Source organism: Ambystoma mexicanum, chromosome 6q (genome assembly GCF_040938575.1).
Source record: "Ambystoma mexicanum isolate Mex_15411 chromosome 6q, UKY_AmexF1_1, whole genome shotgun sequence".
NCBI classification, from domain to species: Eukaryota; Metazoa; Chordata; class Amphibia; order Caudata; family Ambystomatidae; genus Ambystoma; species Ambystoma mexicanum.
The window spans coordinates 1311214302-1311237004 of record NC_090937.1 but is presented as its reverse complement, the minus strand read 5'-3'; the positions used below and the strand labels follow the sequence as shown (position 1 = coordinate 1311237004).

At 45.8% G+C, this 22703-nt stretch overlaps 1 protein-coding gene across 2 annotated transcripts in view; it reads left to right on the top strand.

Moving 5' to 3' along the window:
* The window catches only part of LOC138516641 (ADP-ribosyl cyclase/cyclic ADP-ribose hydrolase 1-like), a 279111-nt gene that overhangs the window by 137037 nt on the left and 119371 nt on the right, over positions 1–22703 (top strand). For both annotated transcript variants that reach the window (XM_069631933.1, XM_069631932.1), the window contains exon 5: positions 2558–2634. In XM_069631933.1, coding sequence (XP_069488034.1) covers positions 2558–2634 — 77 coding nt within the window. The remainder of the gene's footprint in view (positions 1–2557; positions 2635–22703) is intronic.

Genomic DNA, 22703 nt, shown 5'->3' with positions numbered 1-22703 from the left:
GGTCGGGCCTCTCTGGATGGCTCTCAGGGCTTATCTCGTGGCCTCCGTTTTTTCCCCGTCGACCCGGCCGAGTTCAGCCCCCGATGAAGTTCTCATATGTTCACCGGGCAACCTCCGTCTGCTGCTCCTCTTCGGTCCCCCTGAAGCCCGTCGCCATCAGGTTCGTAGTATATTGTTGAGTTCCGGCGCGGCCGCCATCTTGGTTTCTTCGGATGGCGACGGGGAGCGGTTCGGTCGCTAAGTTCTAGGAGAACGCTCCAGCGTTCGGAAGTCATTGTAAGCCAGGTTGTGCCTCATCGGTTCCGATCGTCGTAGATGGCATTGGCGACTTGGATACTCGGTCAGAACCGCTTGAATTTGGCGGCGGCAGTGGACATCCCACGGGCGGCCTCAAGGGAGAGACCACATCGATGGCGCTCCAAGCCACGCCCCCGATAGCTATCATTCTTAATGATTATCTCATATCTGGCGAAAGGCACTTCTCTTCTCCCACTGTAAGTCCTGAAAGAATTGACCCAGTAAACCTTAAAAAATTCAAAATCAATTTCTTTTTTCAATATGATATATAACAACTACAAAAAACCCTAACACCCAACAATACAGAAAGCAACTCATATACCTATACACTGAAATCACAATCACATAAAAACAATACATCAACACTAAACAAATCAACAGAGTTTTACAAAAATGATAACTCAATCCAAATAATGTGTCCCCATTTTAAAATCCAACATGTTTCTGTTAATTGCACCACGTTGGTAAAAACATTCATCAGTGGATGTCCTTTACAAATTATTTATGTTGTTTCTAAAACGTTGTGCTGTGGGTGACTCTCATGAAAAACACTTGTAGCTGTTTAAAACACACTAAAAGAGAACAGAAAAAATGCCATAACACCAAATTGACTACCAATGATGTTGTTGCATCTATAAACACCATATCACAAACAAATTACTGCATCATGGTGATTGTCTGTGCTGCACACAGACCAACATATTCATATACAAGGTAATACCTGCTGACTACACATAATAATTATGCCAACATGTAGAGTTAATTCCATGATTCCAATTCATTAGGAATCCCATCACTCTTAATTTCTTATAAGAAGCACACAAACTCATCTGTCAACAAAGATATAAACAAAGGACTAGTCAACCTAATATTTCACCCAAAGAGAGTCATACACGATTGAATTAGTACGACACCGTCGCTGAACAGGAGCCAGGTAAAAAAACCTCCTACCTTAAGAAAGTCTGTCAATCATCTTGGCTACACACGTCTAGTTGTCAAATAGATGTTCATACACAGCAATTCTTCTCGGTGAAGCAGAGATGTTCAAAATGCAATCGAAGAATTGAGCAGTATGCAATCGAACTCCGTCTTTGCATGCACATATAGCCAAACATAGTCACCTACCAGAGTGTAAAAAACAAGCGTCTCTCTCCACAGTATGGTATGGCACCCCGTGCTCCACTCAGAAGCTTTCCTTCTATATTATTGCTACACTATTAGCAACTGCTATTGACTTGAAAGGATAATCCAAGCATGCACGTTTAAGCCATTTGACCCAGAAGCTATTAGAACAGTGAAAAGCCCAAATCTACGTCGAACCGCTGCCACACCTGTGCGAAATGCCCCACGGGTGTTAAAACAATTAGCTTTCCTTCATGCAAATTCATTGTGGGCATCAGGTAGTAATGTAAACACACCCGCATGACTCACCTTCCGAGAAACTTCACGGGCGCTTGATGCGTAGTTAGCAGGTATTTCCTTGTATGTGAATATGTTGGACTGTGTGCAGCACAGACGATCACCATGATGCAGTACTTTTTTTGTGTTATGATGTTTATAGATGCAACAACAGCATTGGTAGTCAATTTGATGATTTGGCATTTTTTGTTTTCTATTTTAGTTTGTTTTATACTGCTATGAGTGTTATATGTGAGAGCCACCCACAGCACAAAATTTTGTAAACCACCTAAATAATTTGTAAAGGACATCCCCTGTTGAATGTTCAACCAACGTGGTGCGATGAACAGAAACATGTTGGGATTTTGAAATAGGGGCACATTATTTGGATTGAGTTATCATTTTTGTAAAACTGTGTCTGTTGATTTGTTTATTGTTGATGTATTGTTATTCATATGTGATTTCAGTGTATAGGTATATGATTTGCTTTCTGTATTGTTGGGTGTTAAGGTTTTTTATGATTGTTATATGTCATAATGACAAAATAAATTGATTTTGAATTTTTTAAGGTTTACTGAGGCAATTTTTTCAGGACTTACAGTGGGAGAAGAGACGGGCCTTTCACCAGATATGAGATAATCGTTAAGAATGACATCTATCTATCACTTTTCATTACTTACATAATTGGGTCTGCGCAAGACTGGAGAGATAGACTGACCTTGTTTGGGGTCTATTGTGGGGCACCTGTACATCACCAATGTTGGGTACACAATTTGTCATTGTATACAATGTTCATGTTCATGTTTAAAATGTTACTCTTCACATTTAAAAATCAAACATTACAATACATGTTGCTTTCTAGTTTGCAAAACAGGCATGTGGTGTGGTACATGTGATGCTGAATGGATCAATACCCGCAGGAGCCATCAAGCCAGACAGGTACTCCCGGACATTTTATTATTTATATCAATGTTACTAATATGATTTGTACAGAATAGGACATAAAACACAACTTTCAGCTCCTCTACCTATGCCTGCCCCCTGGTGGTCCCTGATATTCAATGTGTTAGAAGAGCACCAGATATATAGCCCTCCAATTATGGAAGTATGTATATGCCTTGTAGAATAGCAAGACCTTTTGCCAAATGTAGTCCTAAAACCATTCAAACAGCTATAGAAGTTAAGGGTTCACAGCAGTATGTTATGTCTCTTATTATTATTATTATTATTATTATTATTATTATTATTATTATTATTATTATTATTATTATGCAAAGCCTCTATACCCCTGGGGCAAACCTTTTTGAGGTTGGGACCATCTATCTGCCTCTGGGCATGTGAGTGACTGGTAGGGAGAGAAGGGGGAGCCTTGTCCTTGGTCACAGCGGTAAGATGGTGGGAGGTGGTGTATGTGGCTCGCATGTATACCTCTAAACCTGTGGAGTCTCCAAGCAGAACCAAGTCCGATGTTCTGACATTCAATAGGTTTAATTTGTTCTGGTGTGAGGGTGTAAATAAGTCCCAAGGAATGTGACATCATCCAATTGTGAAAGAGTTCAAAAGTAGGCCAATGTGGCAGGCTTGTTGGGGGCCGTTGGTAGTTCCTGGATCATCTTGTCCCAAATGTGTTCTTTGAGGAAAGCTTGGCGGCAACATAGTTCCCAGTCCTGGCAACATGAAATGTTACTATTGCTGGCTCCTTGTTCTCGCCTTCCTTTCATACAATGCCACCATGATTCACTCTCACTCCCCGGTTTTTTCTCTCACTTCCTCAATCTCTGTCCTTGTTTTTTCTCTCTTCTATTTATTATTCATTGGCCTGTCCAGTCCCTCCTCCAACTCTCTTCCTTTCCTTCCTGTGTTTGCTTATCTTCCGTATTGCAAGCTGGCTCCCGTAGCTCTCACTTTTACTCCCGTTCCTATTATGTCTCTCTATTCTCTCTTCCTCCTTGTCACTCTCCCCTTTCACGACTCTTGCTCCCATTTTGTCACTCTTTTTTCTTGACTCTCCTATGATCCCTCCTGTTCTCTCTCTACTCTATCTCTCATTCAGTCTCTACTCTGACGTTCCCACCTCTTTAAGGCTCACTACCCTCACCTTTCCCTTCTCTCTCTTAACTTTCCCTCTCTCGCTTGTCATTCTCTATCTTTCACCCACTATTTAAGCTAAGGATTTGGGAGTGACCCAGTCAACTGCACTGATAATGGGATTTTGAATGTAAATAACGTGAGTCACACTGGAGACAAACAAATGGTGTGTCTCCGTGGCACACCCGTAAACAGGCCAAGTGTCACATCAGGCGCCTCACACATAGTTAATAACAATGATTACTTATATTTTGAAAATGGTGCAGTATATTTTATATTTGTATTTCAGAAATGGATTAGCAGCTCAGGGATTTCCTCACATGGGGCTTCATTATAAGTTTGACGGTCTGAAAATAAGGGTGCCAGTAGCAACGTATCAGACCGCCAAACTATGAGTCTGCTGTAAGGGTCTCAGTACTCCCAGCAGGCCTGACCTGCCGGGAGTTAAGGCCCCTCCAGAGGTGTTTTCACTGAAGTACCGACACCTTTAACAACGGTGTTGGTGCTTCAGTGTCCCCATTCCCTATCAGACTCGACGGGAATGGGGATTTACCATTCCACCGCTGCTTATAATATCCTGGTAGCACCCGGATATCAGGCAGTAGAACAAGTGTTACGTAGTCAGCGAAGGCCCTCTGCCTACCAGCGGGTTTTTACCATCGACCTTGTAATGAGGGATATGGTCTGCCATTAATGATCACATCGTGGGAAAGCGCACTCACAGAAGAGGATAATTAAGCATCATGATGGGCAAGTGTTGTACAGATTTAATCTCAAATTGATTTTACAAACTGTTAAGAAGCATTTCTGAACTCTGTCCAGGAGGGGCAGAGGTTTAGAAGACCAACCTAGTTTCTTGGAACAGGGTAACCTCTGGACAAGCCAGACCAATCAGGGTAGCTATGGCAGGCGGTCAAGGCTACATCTCAGGAGGGGTGAGGGTGACTGAAGGACCTCGGTGAGCACACAGCGCATGGACACTTACAAATTACTCCAGACAGGTGCTATATTAAAAATATAGACACATTTATTACAAGGCCTTTTTAACACAGACTATAGCAAAGAATCACAGTAACACTAAGTAAACAAATACATCACACTCAATACAATATATATACAAGACCAGGAGGGTCAAAAGGGATGGCGGTTTGCAAAGGTAGCGGGCGCCCCTCTCTCGATAGAACAAGGCTTGATAACCTGTTCAGTGGTTATTAACCACTTGAGAGTTTGCAGCCACTGCTTCTTCTCACTGTGCCTTTCACAGATGGGAAATATCCATTTGCATATCAGCCTTTCTCCTGCCCAGGGGCAGTCCAGCACCGAAATGCAATGGCAATTCCAACCTGAACGAGAGTACCACCAGCAACCCCATACACGTGTTTCACCCTTGTTGGGGATCATCAGTGAGGTGAAGCTGATGTCTCTCTAAGCACAGTAAGAGGGAGACCACGTATGGTTCAAAAGGGATGACTGCACGAAATATTTTGACAACCTAGAGGGGACAAAAACAGGCAGTGCAGTTATCCAAGTTCAACATCAGTTATTCACCTAACTAAGAGGCAGTCCAAGCCCTAAGAAGAGTGGAGCCTTGTGCTCAAAAGTACATGTGTGCCAATGCACACGTTGTTCCAATTGACAAAGCAGGGTCTCTTTAGGGGTCTCTAACAGCTCGGGAAGGTGGATAAGGTGATGAAGAATAAGGTCCCACTACTGAAGAAGGACCTCCACTTGAAGGCAGAGGCAGTTCCAGAGTTCGGGATGGAGTCGCTATTTCACAATAGAAATGGACAGGAGCGGGACCCCCCAGGGGCCCTTGTGCATAAAGTTGGGCTCTGGCGCTAGGGGCCACCGGTTGGGGTAATGATTACTCACCGGTCCCTGAGGCAAAGAGACCCAAACTTCAGTCCAATTCGGTTGCAGGTTCGACGGCGGCAAAAAGGACGTCTCGGCACCTTTTAGTTCCTGAGTTCCAGCAAGGATTCCCAAACAGGACAGTGGCGATTTCTCCACTCCGGGTGGATGAGTCGCCCCAGTTTCACTGCAGCAGGCTTCAGGGGCAAGAGGGTCACAAATGCAGCGGACTTGCAAAGGACGTTGCTGCAGCAGGACAACACCGTAAACGCTTTACTCTGGTCCGGGCGCACTCGTCTCACTTCAGACCTGGGAATGCCAAGTGTATGAAAATTGGTGTGAGGTTGCCGTGGACACAGAGCTAGCAGTATACGAAGATTCGAGAGCCTCCTCAAAACGACAGCGGAGACAGAGCAAAGGTCCTGCGTAAGGTGGTCAGCCCACTGGTTGGCCCAGGGACACTTCCAAGAAAGCTTATTTGCAGGTTTTGGTGAAGGTGCTGTGAATAGTGGGTCGAAGCATCTTCGCAGACCTTCTAGGACGACCAGATGCAGAGGGGTGCCACGGGACGATAGCGGGTACCAAACCTTCCAGCGAGTCACCAGCGGTGTCTCGACTTGGCTTTGTAGTTGCAGGATATTTGGATGCTATCCTTTGTTTAGTGAGAACTCAGGAGATCGACCTAGTAGTGGTGTTTCCAGCCTCCTCTTATCCAAAGTTGCATTCATGCCAAAATGGAGAGGAGCCAATGAGAGATCTGCTCACAAACACTCACTTCATACGTGGACCAATCACAGACCACGGTGGTCTCAGGCATTCAGGACACTGCAGACTCTCTGGCACCCAGGATGTGTATTTGGACCACATCCACATCCTGGAGGCACACACGCAAGGCAGGCAGAAGCCAGCGAAAGCATTGGGATTCACAGGAAAATGCATGACCAAATAAGGACTGGCCCGGGTCGACTCGACCTGGGGAAGGTGAAGGGGCAAGATGGCCAAAGGACAGGACAAAGAACCTCGTGGCATGGCCATTTTGGAGCCAGGCCACCTATTTGTGCCAAATGCGGTTAACGCGGTTAACATGGCAGGAAAGGGTTGAAAATAATGCGAAACGATAGCTGCCACCAGTCCTGTCTATGACACATCTGCACAGTTCATAAAAAGTCCAGCGAGAGTATCTAGGGCCTTTTGAAATGACTAGAGACCCAAATGTGCTTTCTAGTAAGATACAGTGTACACTTGTTACATGTTGCACAAAAGTTGCAACATGAGGAAAAGGACTAAGGGAAACAAAGTGTCCCAGTATTGACTGGCTTAAGGGCATGTCAGTTTTCCCATAAAAAGTGAGCCAAAGTCCAGAGGAGTGCAGCTGAAGGCTGTGCTTCTCTGGGAAAGCCAGTCAGGTATGTCTAAACAGCAGAAAAAAGTTTGGGGGTTGACACATGGAGGGAAAATTGCATACACATATGAAATCTTTCCTAACTCTCGCCCCTCCTAGTCTAAAGACAGGAGGAACTAATCCACCCCTGGATGAGTCTCTTGTTCAGGTCGGTTAACCATCTGGACAACCCATCAGCATTGCTGTGTTGGACACCTGGCCTATGCTCAACAGTGAAGTCAAAGCCTTGCAGACTTATGGACCACCTAAGCAACTTTGGATTCTCTCCCTTCATATTCATTAGCCACTTTAAGGGTTTATGGCCAGTTTGCACAGTGAAGTGGGTCCCATAGAGGTAGGGCCTCAGCTTCCGTAGGGCCCACACAACAGAGAAACATTCTTTCTCTACTGTGGACCATCTGAGCTCTCTGTCCTTAAGATGGCGACTAATGAAGCCAATAGGTTGTTCCTTACCCTTCTCATCTACTTGTGATAGTACAGCTCCTATCCCAGTGTCAGAGGCATTTGTCTGCACAATAAAAGGTCTTTGGTAATCAGGGGCCCTGAGAACAGGGGCCTGTCACAAGGAGTCTTTTAAGCCCTTGAAGGCCGTCTCACACTCTTCAGACCAAGTTATCTTCTTGGGTTTCTTTAGAGTAGTGAGAGCAGTCAGAGGGGCAGCTATGGTACCATAGTCTGCCATGAAATTTCTGTAGTACCCAGTGAGTCCCAAAAAGGCTCTCACTTGGGTCTGTGTAGTGGGGGTAGGCCAGTCTTGTACGGCTTGCACTTTAATGGGTAGAGGCTGTATCCTCCCTTCACCTACTTCATGTCCAAGGTAGACACTGATCCTTGTCCAATCTGGCACTTACTGGCCTTTGTGGTCAAGTGCGCCTTCTGAAGAGCCTGTAACACAATCCTAAGGTGTTTCACATGGTCTTCCCAGGTGGCACTGAAAACTGCTATATAATCCAGATATGCCAGACAGAATTCATCCAACCCATTCAACACATGATTCACAAGCCTCTGAAAAGTGGCAGGGGCATTCTTCAACCCAAAAGGCATTACCCTGAACTGGTAAAGACCCTCTGGTGTTGAGAACGCTGTCTTCTCATTGGCATGTTCTGCAAGGGCTATTTGCCAATAGCCTGCAGTGAGGTCAAACGTGCTGAGGTACTTGGAGGCACCCAAAGTATCCACCAGCTCATCTGTTCTAGGCAAGGGGTGCACATCTGTCTTGGTGACAGCATTCAAAGCCCTGTAATCAACAAAGAACCTCAATTCAGAGGTGCCTGCTTTTGGAACCACACCACTGGGATGGACCAAGGACTACTGGAGGGTTCAATCACCCCAAGATCCAACATCTTGTTGACCTCTGTCTTAATGTAAGACCTTACTTTGTCTGACATCTGTATCCCCTACTTTTGGTAGGTACACTGTCTCCTGTGTCAATGTTATGTTTGCACCAAGGTGTCAAACCAGGGTACTGTGAGAACAAGGGGGAAAACTGCCTAAGCAAAGTTTTCACCTCAGTCTGTTGATCAGAAGTCAGGTGAGGGGCCACTTGGACACCCTCAATGGAGCTGTCTGAAGGACTGCTTTGGAACAGGTCAGAAAGAGTTTCAAACTCCTCTTCTTCAACAGCTGAAGCCAACAGCAGGGCTGAGAATTCAACTCTTGGGGTGAAAGCCTTCAGTCTATTTACATGGAACACTTTTGGAGCTTGACCAGACTTTCCAAGGTCCACTAAATAGTTGACCTCACCCAGTGACTCCACCACTGTGTAAGGGCCTAACCACTGGTCCTGTAAAGCTCTAGGCCTTATAGGATTCATGATCAGGACTTGCTGACCAGGTGTGAAATTGATGAGGGAAGCCTTCTGGTCATACCACCAATGTTTCACCAGAGCTTGCCCTGCCTTCAACTTTTCACTAGCCAGACCCATCAGGAGTACCATCCTTTTTCTGAGCGCCAGCACATAGTCCACTATGTTCCTAGTTATGGGGGGAGTGGGCATCTCCCATCCCTCCTTGACTATGGCCAAGGATCCCCTTACAGGGTGACCAAACAGAAGTTCAAAGGGGCTGAAGCCAACACCCTCTTGTGGTACCTCTCTGTAGGCAAACAGTAAGCATGGTAACAGAAGATCCAATTTTCTTCTTTGGGGTTCTTCCAGAGCCCCAATCATGCTCTTCAAGGTCCTGTTAAACCTTTCTACCAGGCCGTTGGTCTTTGGATGATAGGCAGAGGAAAACCTATAGGTAACCCCACATTCCTTCCACATGGCCTGCATATACTTGGATATAAAGTTCCTGCCTCTGTCAGACACAACTTCTTTAGGGAAGCAACCCTAGTAAAGATGCCAAGCAAACCTTTTGCAACTGACTTGGCAGTCACGGTTTTCATTGGGATGGCCTCAGGATATCTGGTGGCATGGTCGACCAGAACCAGGATAAACCTATTTCCTGAGGATGTTTGGGAGTCCAGGGGATCAACAATGTCAATCCTTACCCTCTCAAACGGTACCCCCACAACTGGGAGTGGTACCAATGGAGCTTGGATTGCTGAGCCACTCTTACCAGATAACTGGCAGGAGGCACAACTCCTGCAGTGACTTTCTACTTGCACCCCATCTTGGCCCAGTAGAAGTGCATGGATAACCTTTGCTTGGTTCTCTTGATTCCAAGGTGACCAGCAAGGGGCACTTCATGCGCCAGCTGTAGGAGGAAGGGTCTTAAGCAAGGGGAACCACCAACCTCCTATGGTCTTCTTCTGTAGACTCTGTAGGCTCACTATACAGGAGCCCACCTTCCCAATACACCCTGTGCTTCCTAGGAGGTTCACCCTCAAGCTGGGAGCAGGCCTGTCTCCTTAGGCTTTCCAGAGATGGGCACTCACATTGGCCCTTACTAAATTCATCCCTATCAGGACCACCTTCCACTAACAAATCATTTAGTTCAGGATGGTCATGTGGGTCAATTAGTTCAGGTATCACCACCTCCTCATCAGGTCCTGGTGACTGACCAACTACCTCCACCTCAGTGGTAGGTGAGTTACGGGGAATGTTCTCTTTCCCTCTTTTGGATTTCCTGACTCCTTTAGCCTTGGGTTTCCCCTTTGGCTGGGGCATAGCATTGGTCTTGGCCAGGGCTGCCCTTGTCTGAGACCTTTGAGGAGCTGTATCTCCCTCAAGCCCTAAAGCTCTGAGATAATTTCCGAGCAAGACCTTTCCTGGGACATTCCTCTGTATGCTCACTGGAATTCTGACTGCTGTACCATTGATAGTAAGAGTAACAGGTATTACTGGGAAGATGAGAGGTGGGCCATCAGCCAATTTAGTGGGGCCAGAGGAGCTCTGGCAACTTCCTCTGGGTCTACCAAGGTAGCATCCACTACAATTCGACTGCACCCACTATCCCTAAGTGCTGGAGTATCTACTCCATTCATCCGCACGCTGTCTTTAAAGTAGTGCTTGGTATTTTCTGGAATCTAGCATAAGCCTCTGAGACTTTAGGCTCCCAGGAACCCAGGGAAACTAAAACTACCTCAGCTTCTATCCCACTGGGGAAGGAGTCTGAGGAGAAGGATGCCCCTGTAATCTCTTCTTCCTCATAGGAGGAGAAGGCCAGATTAGCAGAGTGGACCCCCAGGGTTTTGACCTTACATCTGGGGTCCCCCTTCACATGGTCAGTTGCTCCACAAGCAAAACAAGATCCAGTGGGTCTGTTTACATAGGGATGCTTACTATAACCAGAGTTCTGTTTTGGAGGCTGACCTCCACTACCCTGTGAGTTCTCTGTGTCTTACCCTCATTTCTTCTTGTGTGGCCCTTATGGGAGGAAGTTTTATCGGTCTCTCACCCTCCTTATCTTTGGACTTTTTGACTAGTCTTGTCCTTATGGGACACTTTATGTGACACCCACAAATCTGCTGCTATGGCAAGTTTCTTAGGATCTATCTCCTTTGAATCTGCCAAGTGCTGCTTAAGCTCAGGGGATGAAGATGCAAAAATGTGTTCAAGCATGACAAGACATATCATACCTTCAAAAGTAGAGACCTTATAACCTTCAACCCAGCCAGTCAAGTTCTTTAAGGATTCAGTTACATAAAATACCCAAGTACCACCTTCTTTCTTTTTGTCCTCTCAGAATCTTTTTAAGTATTGGGAAGGAGTCTTTCCAAACTTTAAGATGAGAGTTTGCTTCAACATTGCAAAATCTGCTCTCTCAGCTTTTGGCATTTCCATAATGGCACTGCAGCCAGAATGGGGCAGTCTGCTAGGTAACCAGGCAATTTTATCAGCATTGTCAACTTTTGAACTTCACAGGCATACTCATTCAGCCAGTCCATAATGTCATTCTTTTCCTTCCTTTTTACACACTGAGCAGATCCTTAGGATGAGAGGAGGCCCCATACCCATGTCCAGGACCCTTGGACTCATTGGCAACCTGAAGCTTGGCCAGTTCCAACTGGTGATCCCTGTCTTTCTGTTTTTCTGCCTGGTCTATTTTCAGTTTGGTGATGTTGTATTCAAGCTCTTTCTGCCCAAACAGCAGTTCTTGCTTCTTGAATTCAAGCATGGCCTCCCCTTCAGTACTGGCAGAGGAAACACTAGACATTACATCCTCCAAATCCTCATAGGTCCCATGGACAAGTGCAGCGACAGAACTGTCAGTTCTGCCAGTGGGCGCAGCCCCACCTCCTTCTGCACTGCACTGTCAGGAGCTATGGCACTAAGATGAGATTCTTGCCAGTCCATGATACTTTGGATCATTTCCACTTTTGTGCCTTGAGCAGAGACCCCTCTCTCAGCACACATCTTCCTTAATGTTTTGGATTTAGAAGCATTTAAAGTTAACAAGGTACTTTTTTCCATAGTGTTTGATAGGACTATGGCCTTTTTCAGTTATACTACAACAATTCACTATGTGTCCTGTTAGGAATAACTCAAAATTCCTTTGCTAGTATGCAACACTAGATACCGTCAGTCCTAGCCCACCACTGTACACCAATTTGTTAAGAAGGATTTATGAACTCCAGGAGAGGCAGAGGTACAGAAGGCCAACCTACTTTCTTGGAACAGGGTAACCTATGGACAAGCCAGACCAATCAGAATAGATATGGCAGGTGGTCAAGACGAAGTCTCAGGAGGGGTGAGGGTGACTGAAGGACCTCAATGAGCACACAGAGCAAGGACACTTACAAATTACTCCAGACAGATGTTATATTAAAAATATAGACACATTTATTACAAGGCCTTTGTAACACAGACTATAGCAAAGAATAACAGTAACACTCAGTAAACCAATACATCACACTCAATACAATATATATACAAGACCAAGAGGGTCAAATGGGATGACTGCACAAAATATGTTGACAACCTAGAGGGGACGAAAACAGGCAGTGCAGTTATCTTAGACCCAGTTCAACATCAGTTATTCACCTAAGAGGCAGTCCAAGCCCTAAGAAGAGTGGAGCCTTGTGCTCAATAGTACATGTGTGCCAATGCACACGGTTGTTCCAATGGACAACACAGGGTCTCTTTAGGGGTCTCTAACAGCTCGGGAAGGTGGATAAGGTGATGAAGAAGGACCTCCACTTGAAGGCAGAGGCAGTTGCAGAGTTTGGGATGGAGTCGCTATTTCGCAATAACAGTGGACTGGAGAGGGGCCCCCAGGGGCCACTTATGCATAAAGTTGGGCTCTGGTGCTGGGGGCCACCATTTGGGGTAACGATTACTCACCGGTCCCTGAGGCAAAGAGACCCAAACTTCGGCAGGTTAGTCCAATTCGGTTGCAGGTTCGACGGCGGCAAAAAGGACGTCTCAGCACCTTTTAGTTCCTGAGTTCCAGCGAGGATTCCCAAACGGGACAGTGGCAATTTCTCTGCTCCGGGTGGATGAATTGCCCCAGTTTCACTGCAGGGCAAGAGGGTCACAAATGCAGCAGACTTGCAAAGGACGTTGTCGCAGCAGGGCAACATGGTAACAGTGTTTACTCTGGTTCGGGCGCACTCGTCTCACTTCAGACCTGGGAATGCCAAGTGTATGAAATCCGGTGTGTGCCATGGACACAGAGCTAGCAGTATACCAAGTTTGGAGGGCCTCCTCAAAACGATGGCGGAGACAGAGCAAAGGTCCTGCATAAGCTGGTCAGCCCACTGGTTGGCCCAGGGACACTTCCAAGAAAGCTTATTTGCAGGTTTTGGTGAAGGTGCCGAGAATAGTGGGGCCCACTATTCCAATGGGTCGAAGCGTCTTCGCAGACCTTCTAGGACGACCAGATGCACAGGGGTGCCATGGGACGACAGCGGGTGCAGGGTGGCAAGCCTTCCAGCGGGTCACCAGCGGTTTCTCGACTTGGCTTTGTAGCTACCAAGTTTCGAGGGCCTTCTCGAAACGACGGCGGAGACAGAGCAAATGTCCAGAGGAGTGCAGCTGAAGGCTGTGCTTGTCTGGCAAAGTCAGTCAGGTATGTCTAAACAGCACCAAAAAGTTTGGGGGTTGACACATGGAGGGAACATTACATACACATATGAAATCTTTCCTAACACAAAGCAAACTGGATAAGGTTTATATTATCATATGTACTTGCCATCATATGGGATTGGGTGTTGAAAATACACTACCACTGGCAATATGTCTTGGAAGATTGTCAAGCTAGAATTATGCAGTTCAGGCATTGCTCAAGTTAACTGGCATTGTACATATAAATAAGCAATATACTCGCATATATCAAATTGACAATGTACAAAGCTTAAATTGGAATCAATTGGGTGAACATTTAGCAGGAGGGTGATAGAGATTTTTTGGTTGGGAGAATCCCATTGAAGGCTGTTGAATTGATGGAAGGCATGTTGGGAGGTGGCTGGTGAAAATAGTCAAAGGCAGAAGATATCTTTCAAATGAGGGTAATCGTACAGGTACGTTTCTGCTATATCATGAGTGTGTAACTGGGATTGTGTAACTGGGATTGATTAACTGAAATAGTGATCATCACCATTAGTTACTAGAATCAGCCAGGCATATTCCTTAGCATGCTGATTTCATCAGCAAACTTAAGCATACTAATTAATACATAATAAAACTGTCAGCACCTTGTGATTGGTGAGAAGCACCTAGATGCAATATATATTGGTTGCACTCTGTGGTTTGAAATTCTGATATTTATTTTGAAAAAAGGAGTGACACCTTGAAGACTTCTATTAGCATATCCAGCTCATTCAGGGACTTGTTGATTAAGAGTGTTTTGGATTTACCTGATGAAAATGTGGGAACCTTATGCTAAAGTTCATGATTTTCTCCTGTATCCTTCCCTTTAGGGGCCTGTGTAAAATAATAGATATGCTGCTGCAATAAGGCGATGAGGGGGCAGTTTGGCAGCTAAAGGCAATCTTGTTGCTTGATCATGGGATGAAGGTCAGCATAGTTGTAATTTCCATGCTCACTGGGTGGGGAGCTGAAAATGCAGTTAATCCACATGTGTAGTTAAGCTTTTTTTTAAATTAACATTTCGGGCAAAATATAGATGACATACATTTGCAGTGTTCACAGTGTTTGCGATCTGGACAAATAATGTCTTTATTATTTAATGGCAAGCACAGATGTGATGAAAAACAGCACTTGCATATTTTGAAACAAAGTACATGAAATAAATCACATTTAAAATGAAAAAAGGAAGAAAAAAAACCTCTACTGTGGCAGTCTTTAGAGGGAAACAGCAGCTAATGTGCGTTTCAACAACCACGCAATTTCATGCCTTAATCATAGTCTGTGGACCTGGGCATAATTTAAGGAGTACCTGAGGCATGTGCAGAAGCCCACCAACAAGGCAGAATTCTGAGTGCATTTGATTGTTTTTCCTGACAAGTCCTGGCATTCACCAAGGCAAGGTTAGTAGTCTTCCGAAGAACAGGAAGTACACTTTTTTGACTGATCCATCAAAATGCACTAATTTGCGCCACTGCTCATATTGCTCAAAAGTGACCAAATGTTTGAGCAGTATGCAAGGCAGTGCTTCGAAGTACTAAAAATCACTTGCTCATCCTCTTCTCATCCTCTGTTAAAATGTTTTTCAGTGCATAATCAAGCAACTTTTCTCCTTCATAGTCATGAGCAGGCGAAGAGGGGGTGCAACACACATATCGAGCGGGAAAGGGCTGTGGAAGTCAATTATGCAAAAAGTGGCAGTGGGAACTATGTGGGTGAGAAGAAAAGCGTACGATAGTGGGGCAGGTGAGATGAAGACAAGGATCCAGGTGTGAGGGCAGGTGACAAGAAGGCGTTGGCACAAGTGTGGGAGTGGTTGAGTTAAAGGCAGGGGTGCAAAGGTGGAAGTGACCAGTGATCCCCACTGTAACGTGGGGATCACGTTAGCAGGTAGCAGGTACCCCCTTGCTCCCAGACAGCATGTCAAAAGTGTCACTTAGTCGCTGTAATTGACACAGATATCACAAAAGCCTCCTCTCAACCTCCAGATAAGATGAAAAAAGCTGAATGCTGTGGGTAGTGAGGACAAAGGCATAGCTTTGATCCACTGGGTAGTCCTTGGCCCTCAGGATAGTGTTATGGTGTTTCTATATGCATCCCGTGGAGTCACTCGGTGGAGTTCTGCAACCCACTTGTTCTAGAATGCCACGGAATGAGACCTTTGTGCTGTAGTTTGACAGGGTACTGCTACCCGGTGCTCCGGGGGTCTTCTGTACCAATAAACCTATTTCTTCTCCATATCTACATCTCCTGTCATCCTTTGCTACAACAATTGGCGACAAGTAGCTGCCAGAGAACCCACCTGCAGAGCAGTGGCAGGAAAAGGACCCCTGTAGAGCGGCCGTGCCAGTGTGCCTTTCCCATGTCCCATCAGTGCGCCCCGAGAGGCCACTGGGAGAGAGCGGCCACTAGGAGAGAGAGAAGCGCTGCCCCCCACTTCTAAATTTGGTTACTGCATGACCTGCGGGACTGATCTAGAGCAAGATAGAGGTAGGGACCTCTGAACGTCCCCCTACACGTAGTTTAATATCTCGGGACAGTTTAAAAGCACTAAAACTTACTGTACAAGCGCAGTGCTCCCCATAAGGGCAACCACTATAGAAACCTAATCATAAAAAAAAGCTATTTCAGCAGGAATGCTTGCAGAAAGGTTGAGTTCAGGCTACAACTAACTGCAGGGGACACTGACGAAGCGAGCAGTGCAACCCATTAGACAAATATAGAACTGTTTGCCATCGAAGCTCAAATCTCAACACCATGCAAAGTGTGCCTACCCCTTGTGCATTCCTTGCCTCCCCTGGAGATCCCCCCATACCATGGGAGCAGTGGGTGGACTAATTCCAAGTATATTCGCTTGCCATAGGAGGCAGCAAGTTCAGTGATGATTTAAAGGAGTCATCGCTATTGAACTGGTTAGGCACGGAGGAACTGAGGATATTTCGCACACTTCCTTAAACTATATCTTCTAAAGGGGCAAGGTTTCCGGCCCGTCAGGGGCGACCAGAACATATGAAGGAGCAGTGGCAAAGTTAGAATTTATTTTAGGAAATAAGACTAATGTGGTGCTCAAAGGATTTTACTTCTTTTCAAGGAAACAAAACCAAAGAGAATCTGTAGACAACTACATTGCTGCACTGACCGGCCTCATTGCTTCCTGCAAGTTCACTGGTCTTGCCAATGAATATATCGGAGATCAGCTGGTCCTACATACTGCAGATCCACAGATTCAACAAAGATTGTGGCAAGCCAAAGACCCCACAATGGAGCAGGCTATCGATTTAGCAAGGGCAATTGAGCCAGGAAAGAAATGCATGAAAGCTGCGCAACACAAGTCTAGTACTTCCAAAGTAAAGAAGATAGAGAAGGCGACAGAGATGATGCAACCTTTGCACTAGTGAGGAGAAATTCCATTCATGCATCAAAGCATAGGATGAATTCCGTTGATAAGTCGAGGCGCACACAGTGTGCGGGTACACAATCCCAATCGGCAGACACACCAGACATTACAATTATGAAAGAGAATGCCCGGCTGTGAATGCAGAGTGCTACAAATGTGGCGCCATTGGACATTATGGGAGAGTGTGCAAGAATCCCAAAGCCAAAGGAAGATGCAGTGTAAAGGCCCTGGAGGAAATTGGAGGACCCAGCAGCCTTCTCATGATCATAGACCTAAATGCATCCAGGAAAAAGGGACCTTGGGAGAAAGCAGAAGTGGGCAAGAGATCACTGGCAGTGATGGTGGAGACTGGTTTTTCCTATAACATGGTAGATGTCCTCACATATCGAAATTAATTAGCTGGATCCTTATGCGAGTTGAAACCTTCCCATGTAATAGCCACAGGTTATGGTCAGAGTCCCATTGAGATATTAGGTTTCAAGTGGGTCCATCTCAAATTTGGAAATAGGGACACATTTTGTAAACTGTATGTTGCCCAGAAGGGATCATCTGTCATGGGTTTGGATGAGCAGGCTGCTTTTCTACTCAAATTACACCCAGGGGAAGATTAACCAATCCTATGTCTCACAGGTCAATAATTCTCTTCAAAAGAAGGGTTCGTGGAGTGGTTGCCCCAGGTGTTTAACAATGGCATCAGGAAGCTCAGGGGATTCAGACACCGGATTGTGTTAAAAAGGGGAGAAAAAGCAATTGTACATAAAGTGAGGAACATCCCCATTGGGACCAAGGCTGCAACACAGCAGGAATTGACAAAATTGTGCAAACAGGATATTATAGAGCCGATAGAATCATCAGAATGGCTGTCCCCATTGTGATTATCCAGAAAGGTTCTGGTTCTATTTGCATGTGTGTTGATCTCAGAGACCTCAACGCCAATATCTGTGTACTTTGATACCCGCTTCCGAATATCATGGAGTTATTAACTGCAATGAGAGCAGCAAAATTCTTTACAACATTAGATTTATCATGATCGTATCATCAGGAGGTTTTAGATATTGACCAAGCACTTAACATCCTTCGTCACACCCCCTGGGAGCATTTAGATATAAACACATGCCTTCTCGGTTGGCATCAGCTGCGGAAGTCGTCCAGAGACTGCTGCAACAACTGTTTGGTGGCCTGGAAGGAGTTTACTATTGAGGAGCCTCAATTGCTATTCCTATGCAGACGATGCCCAAATCCTGATCCGTTTAGATCATGATCAGGGCAGGGTTTCATCGTGTCTTCATGATTGCTTGAGAGCCGTAGGGGATTGGATGGACCAGAATTGGCTTAAACTCAATGGGGACAAGACAGAGGTAATGGTGGTGGGCTGCCCTCCGGACTCCTCACTGTGGACCTCAGCCTTCTGGCCCTCTTCTTTGGGCCCACTTCCGAGCCCAGTCGATAAAGTGAGAAATGTGGGCATCATACTTTCCGCTACCCTTTCCATGTCCAATCAAGTGACGGCTGTGTGCCAAGCCGCCCATCACCAGATCAGGCTCCTTAAGAGGGCCCTACCTATGATACCAGAAGCCTTTCGCCCTCCCGTAGTGGCTGCGTCAGGGCTCTCACGTTTAGACTACTGTAACTCCCTGTATTTGTCGCAGCCAATTGGTCTCATACAGCGGTTACAGCGCATGCAAAACCTTGCGGCGTGGCTAGCTACTGGCCCCCCCTATGGTGCCCACATCTCTCCTGTACTCTGCCAATTGCATTGGCTTCTGGTGAGCCAGCGGATTCTCTTTAAGTCCCTGTGTATTGTGCACAAGGCGGTCCATGGCCAAGGAGCTGAGTTCTTGCAAGCAAAATTAATTTGCTATGTTCCTACATGGGCTCTGCGTTCTTCGACCACCAACCTCTTAGTTGTCTCCAAGTTTAACCATGAAAGGATCAGGGGGAGAGCCTTCTCTATCGTTGTGGCCAGACTTTGGAATAACCTCTCCCCGACACTGAGAAGCACCCCTAATCATCTGGGGTTCAGAAAGGCTCTTAACACACTCCTGTTCTAATTTTTCTTCTCCGGGTCACCTTCTATGGGATCAGCTCTCTCTCCTCAGCGCCATGATACCTCGGCGACCGTGCGCTTTATAAGCTTAATTAACATAACATCACATAACATTTCCAGGATGACATTCTAATAGCGTTGCACACAGAGGCAGAGCATGATGCAAAACATTTCGGGGTGTTACAAATGATTAAGGACAAGGAGTTCACTTTGAGTTAAGATTAGAATGAAGGAGGTAACTTACCTCGGTCATGTGATCAACAGTGAAGGGATCAGGCCAAGGAGAGAACTTGTGGAAACAATAACAAACATGCCCAACAATCAACTTAGGTCCTTTATGGGGCTAGCAGAATATTATTCCAAATAAATCTAAAAAATGTCATATAAAATGAAACATATGAGAGAACATATGAAGAAATGTGCTTTATTTGAATTGACAGATTCCTGCCAGAAGGAATGGGAGGACATAAGAATGGATGTCAGTGAGGCACAGATTCTTCCAATGTTTAGTACCACTGCCATGAGCATAATCACAGTGGATGCCAGCAATGCAGGCTTGGGAAGTGTTTTGGAACAGATACAGGAAGGGAGGGAAGTGACTATTTGCTTCGCCTCTCAGGTGTTGCAACAAGTGGATCTTAATTATTCCACCATAGAGAAGGAGGCGTTGGGTGTGAAATGGGCATTAGAACATTTCAGAACTCTTATCTGGGGTCTATCCGTGATAATTAAAATGGATCACAAGCCCCTCATTCACATCATGAACTCCAAAAGCCCTCATCTGGTGTTTCCAAGGATTCGCAAGGGGATGCTGGCGATTATGCAGTTCAAAGCTAGAGTAGTGTATACTCATGGGGAGGGAAATATTGTTACTAATTGTTTCTCCAGGTTACCTTGGACAAGGAACATGGATGAGATAGTGTCACAGGAGGCGGAAGAGAAGATTATTGTGCACCTTTTACCCAAAATCCCAAAAGAAGAATGGGTCAAAGAATCAGTGGGCGATCCAAAACATTGCCTAGTCAGAAGAGCTATTTGCAAAGGGTGGAAACACATAGAAAATTCTCTTCCAGAGTTTGACCAAGTTTGTAATGAGATATCCAAGAATACAGAAAGGGTGCTGAGAGGAAACCGAATAATTCCCCAAAAATCCTTGAGAAACAGATTTCTTGATTTGGCCCATGAGGGTCATTTAGGAAGAGATCTTACAAAGAGATGGCTGAGGCAAACCTACTGGTGGCCTGGGATGTTTAGAGAGGTTGAGGATTTTGTGTCCAAAAAAGTAAATGTGGCACCTCTTCTACCTGTACAAGTTCCTGTGTCAGTGTGGAAGAAATTAGCGATGGACATAACTGGTCCCTTTAAAGGTTTAGAGAGTGGCAAGGTATACATAGTGGTTCTCATGGAGTACAGGTCAAAATGGGTGGAATGGTGCGTCATGGAAGGTAATGTGAGAGCTACAAAGATTGTGTGCTTTCTGGAGAGTGTGTTCAGTAGAGAAGGTGACCCAAAAGAAATAGTAACGGATAATGATGCACAATTCATCTCCGATATCATTCAGAAGCTTCTGAAAGACCGTGGAATAGAACATATATGCACGTCATTATACCATCCCATGGTTAACGGCCTTGTCGAACGTATGAATGGTTTTGTGAAGGGGATGATTCAGTTGGTGGTGGCAAATTCATTACCCTGTGGGGATACCCTCAAAGAGTCATAGTACGCTTACAGGATGATTCCACATTCTACGACGGAAATTGAACCCTTTGTTATAATGAGGGGCAGAATGCCTTGCAACCATCTGTGCCCTTCCTGGTTATCAGAAAGGAACATCAAGCCTTTGAACATGGATGAGATCAATAAGAGAGTGAAGGAAAAACAGAGTCAATATAAGGAATATTATGATTGTGTCAAGGGCACCCGAAACGTGATGTTCAAGGAAGGTGACTGGGTCATGGTGCAAGAACATCGGAAGGTATTGAAAGGCAAGTCTAAATTCAGAGATGCACAGAGGATGGAGAGAGTGGGAAGGAAGTGGTTCTTGATGATGGGAAAGTCTCGTCTTTTGATGACATCATGCACATCTCTGCTATCACCCCTCGTGTTGAAGTGCCACTTGAAGGGGGAGTGACACAATTCCTGAGGTGGGAGGAGCAAGCTGGTCCATCTAAGAGGTCTGCTGGTCCTTCTGTGCTGCCCGCCAAGAGAAGGAGGTTCTTGCCCAACATCAACAGTGACTTTGTATATTACTAAACTGTACCATTTGTTTACATTGCAAATCTTTTTTCTTTTCCTTCCCCTTTTCTCTCCCTATTCCCCCCGTTTGTTCTATCTTCCACAGTTTTTCTGTGTTTTGTTTCTTTCCTTTCATTGCCAATGGGGGAGGGGGGAGAGATGTTATAGTGTTTCTTTACACATCCTGCTGTGTCACTCCATAGAGTTCTGGAACCCATTGGTTCTAGAATGCCATGGAGTGAGACTGTTTTGCTGTAGTATGAGAGGGTACTGCTACCTGGTGCTTCGGGGGTCTTCTGTACCAATAAACCTACTTCTTCTCCATATCTATGTATCCTGCCATCCTTTGCTACAACAGATAGCTGGGGCCATCCTGGGGTGGGGGGGCCCTTGCACTCTCTGGTGCAGTCCAGTGCCTCCTTTTTGCACTGTGAGGCTTCTTGGGGAGATTCTTTTGAGAAACGTATATTATAGTTAGACACATCTGACCTTTAGGCTGCTGCTGTATGGAAGAGAAAATGTTGAGCCCATATTTGGGCATCTCTTAAACCTAAGAGATGCCCATATAAGCATATTGTAAAGAATAGAAATTTAGGTGAGAGCATTTACAAACATTTTCTATGAAGATTATAAATTCAGTAAATATTGGGGTAGATTACTGATAGTTTCCCCATGTTTAATATAGGTGGATATTTGTAGTTCATAAGAAGATAATGTGCAGTCCAAAATACAATGGGCCTCATTACACGGTAGGCGGTAGGGACATACCGTTACCGGTAAGGTATTACCGGTATCGGTAAATCCCCTCCCCAATCACGACCCGGACATACCGCTATTAGCGGCACCGCTAAGTACGGTGGCACTATTAGCGGCAAGTCCGTGAGCGCGCGCCCCCTCAGACCGGAAATAGCGGCATAGCGCTAATAGCAGGGCATCACGAGCCATGCGTACATGGCAATACCGGCATGTAGTAGACCCAAAGAACCCTTACCGGCAAGGCGCTAATACCGGCATCGCGAACCACACGTTAAAAGAGCACAGCAGAGTTCCCACCTGCCACAGGTGGACAAAATCAGCACAGGTGGAGGCAATGGAGACTGGCAGCACAAAAGAGCACACCACACCCCTCCCCACACCCATTCCCACACCAAGATGGATGCAATACTAGCAGCATTACATGGGCTAGAGGACATGATTGCAGTGCAGCAGCTACAACAACAGGCAGCACAGAGGAGACGCAGGAGGAGGAGGAGGAGGAGGGCAAGACAGGCGCAGCAAGCACCACCAGTGCACCTAGTGATACCACAGAGGCAGCCACCAATTCCCAGGATCAGAGCCAGTCCAGTCAACCTAACCCCTGAGCAGATACACACCCTGTACCGTCTGGACTGGGATACCATCACCACCATAGTAGACATGATATACAACGACATTGTGAGTCTCATTGACATCCGTACTGCCATCCCCCCTCTACTGAAGGTGGTAACAGTGCTCCACTTCTTGGCCACAGGCACCTACC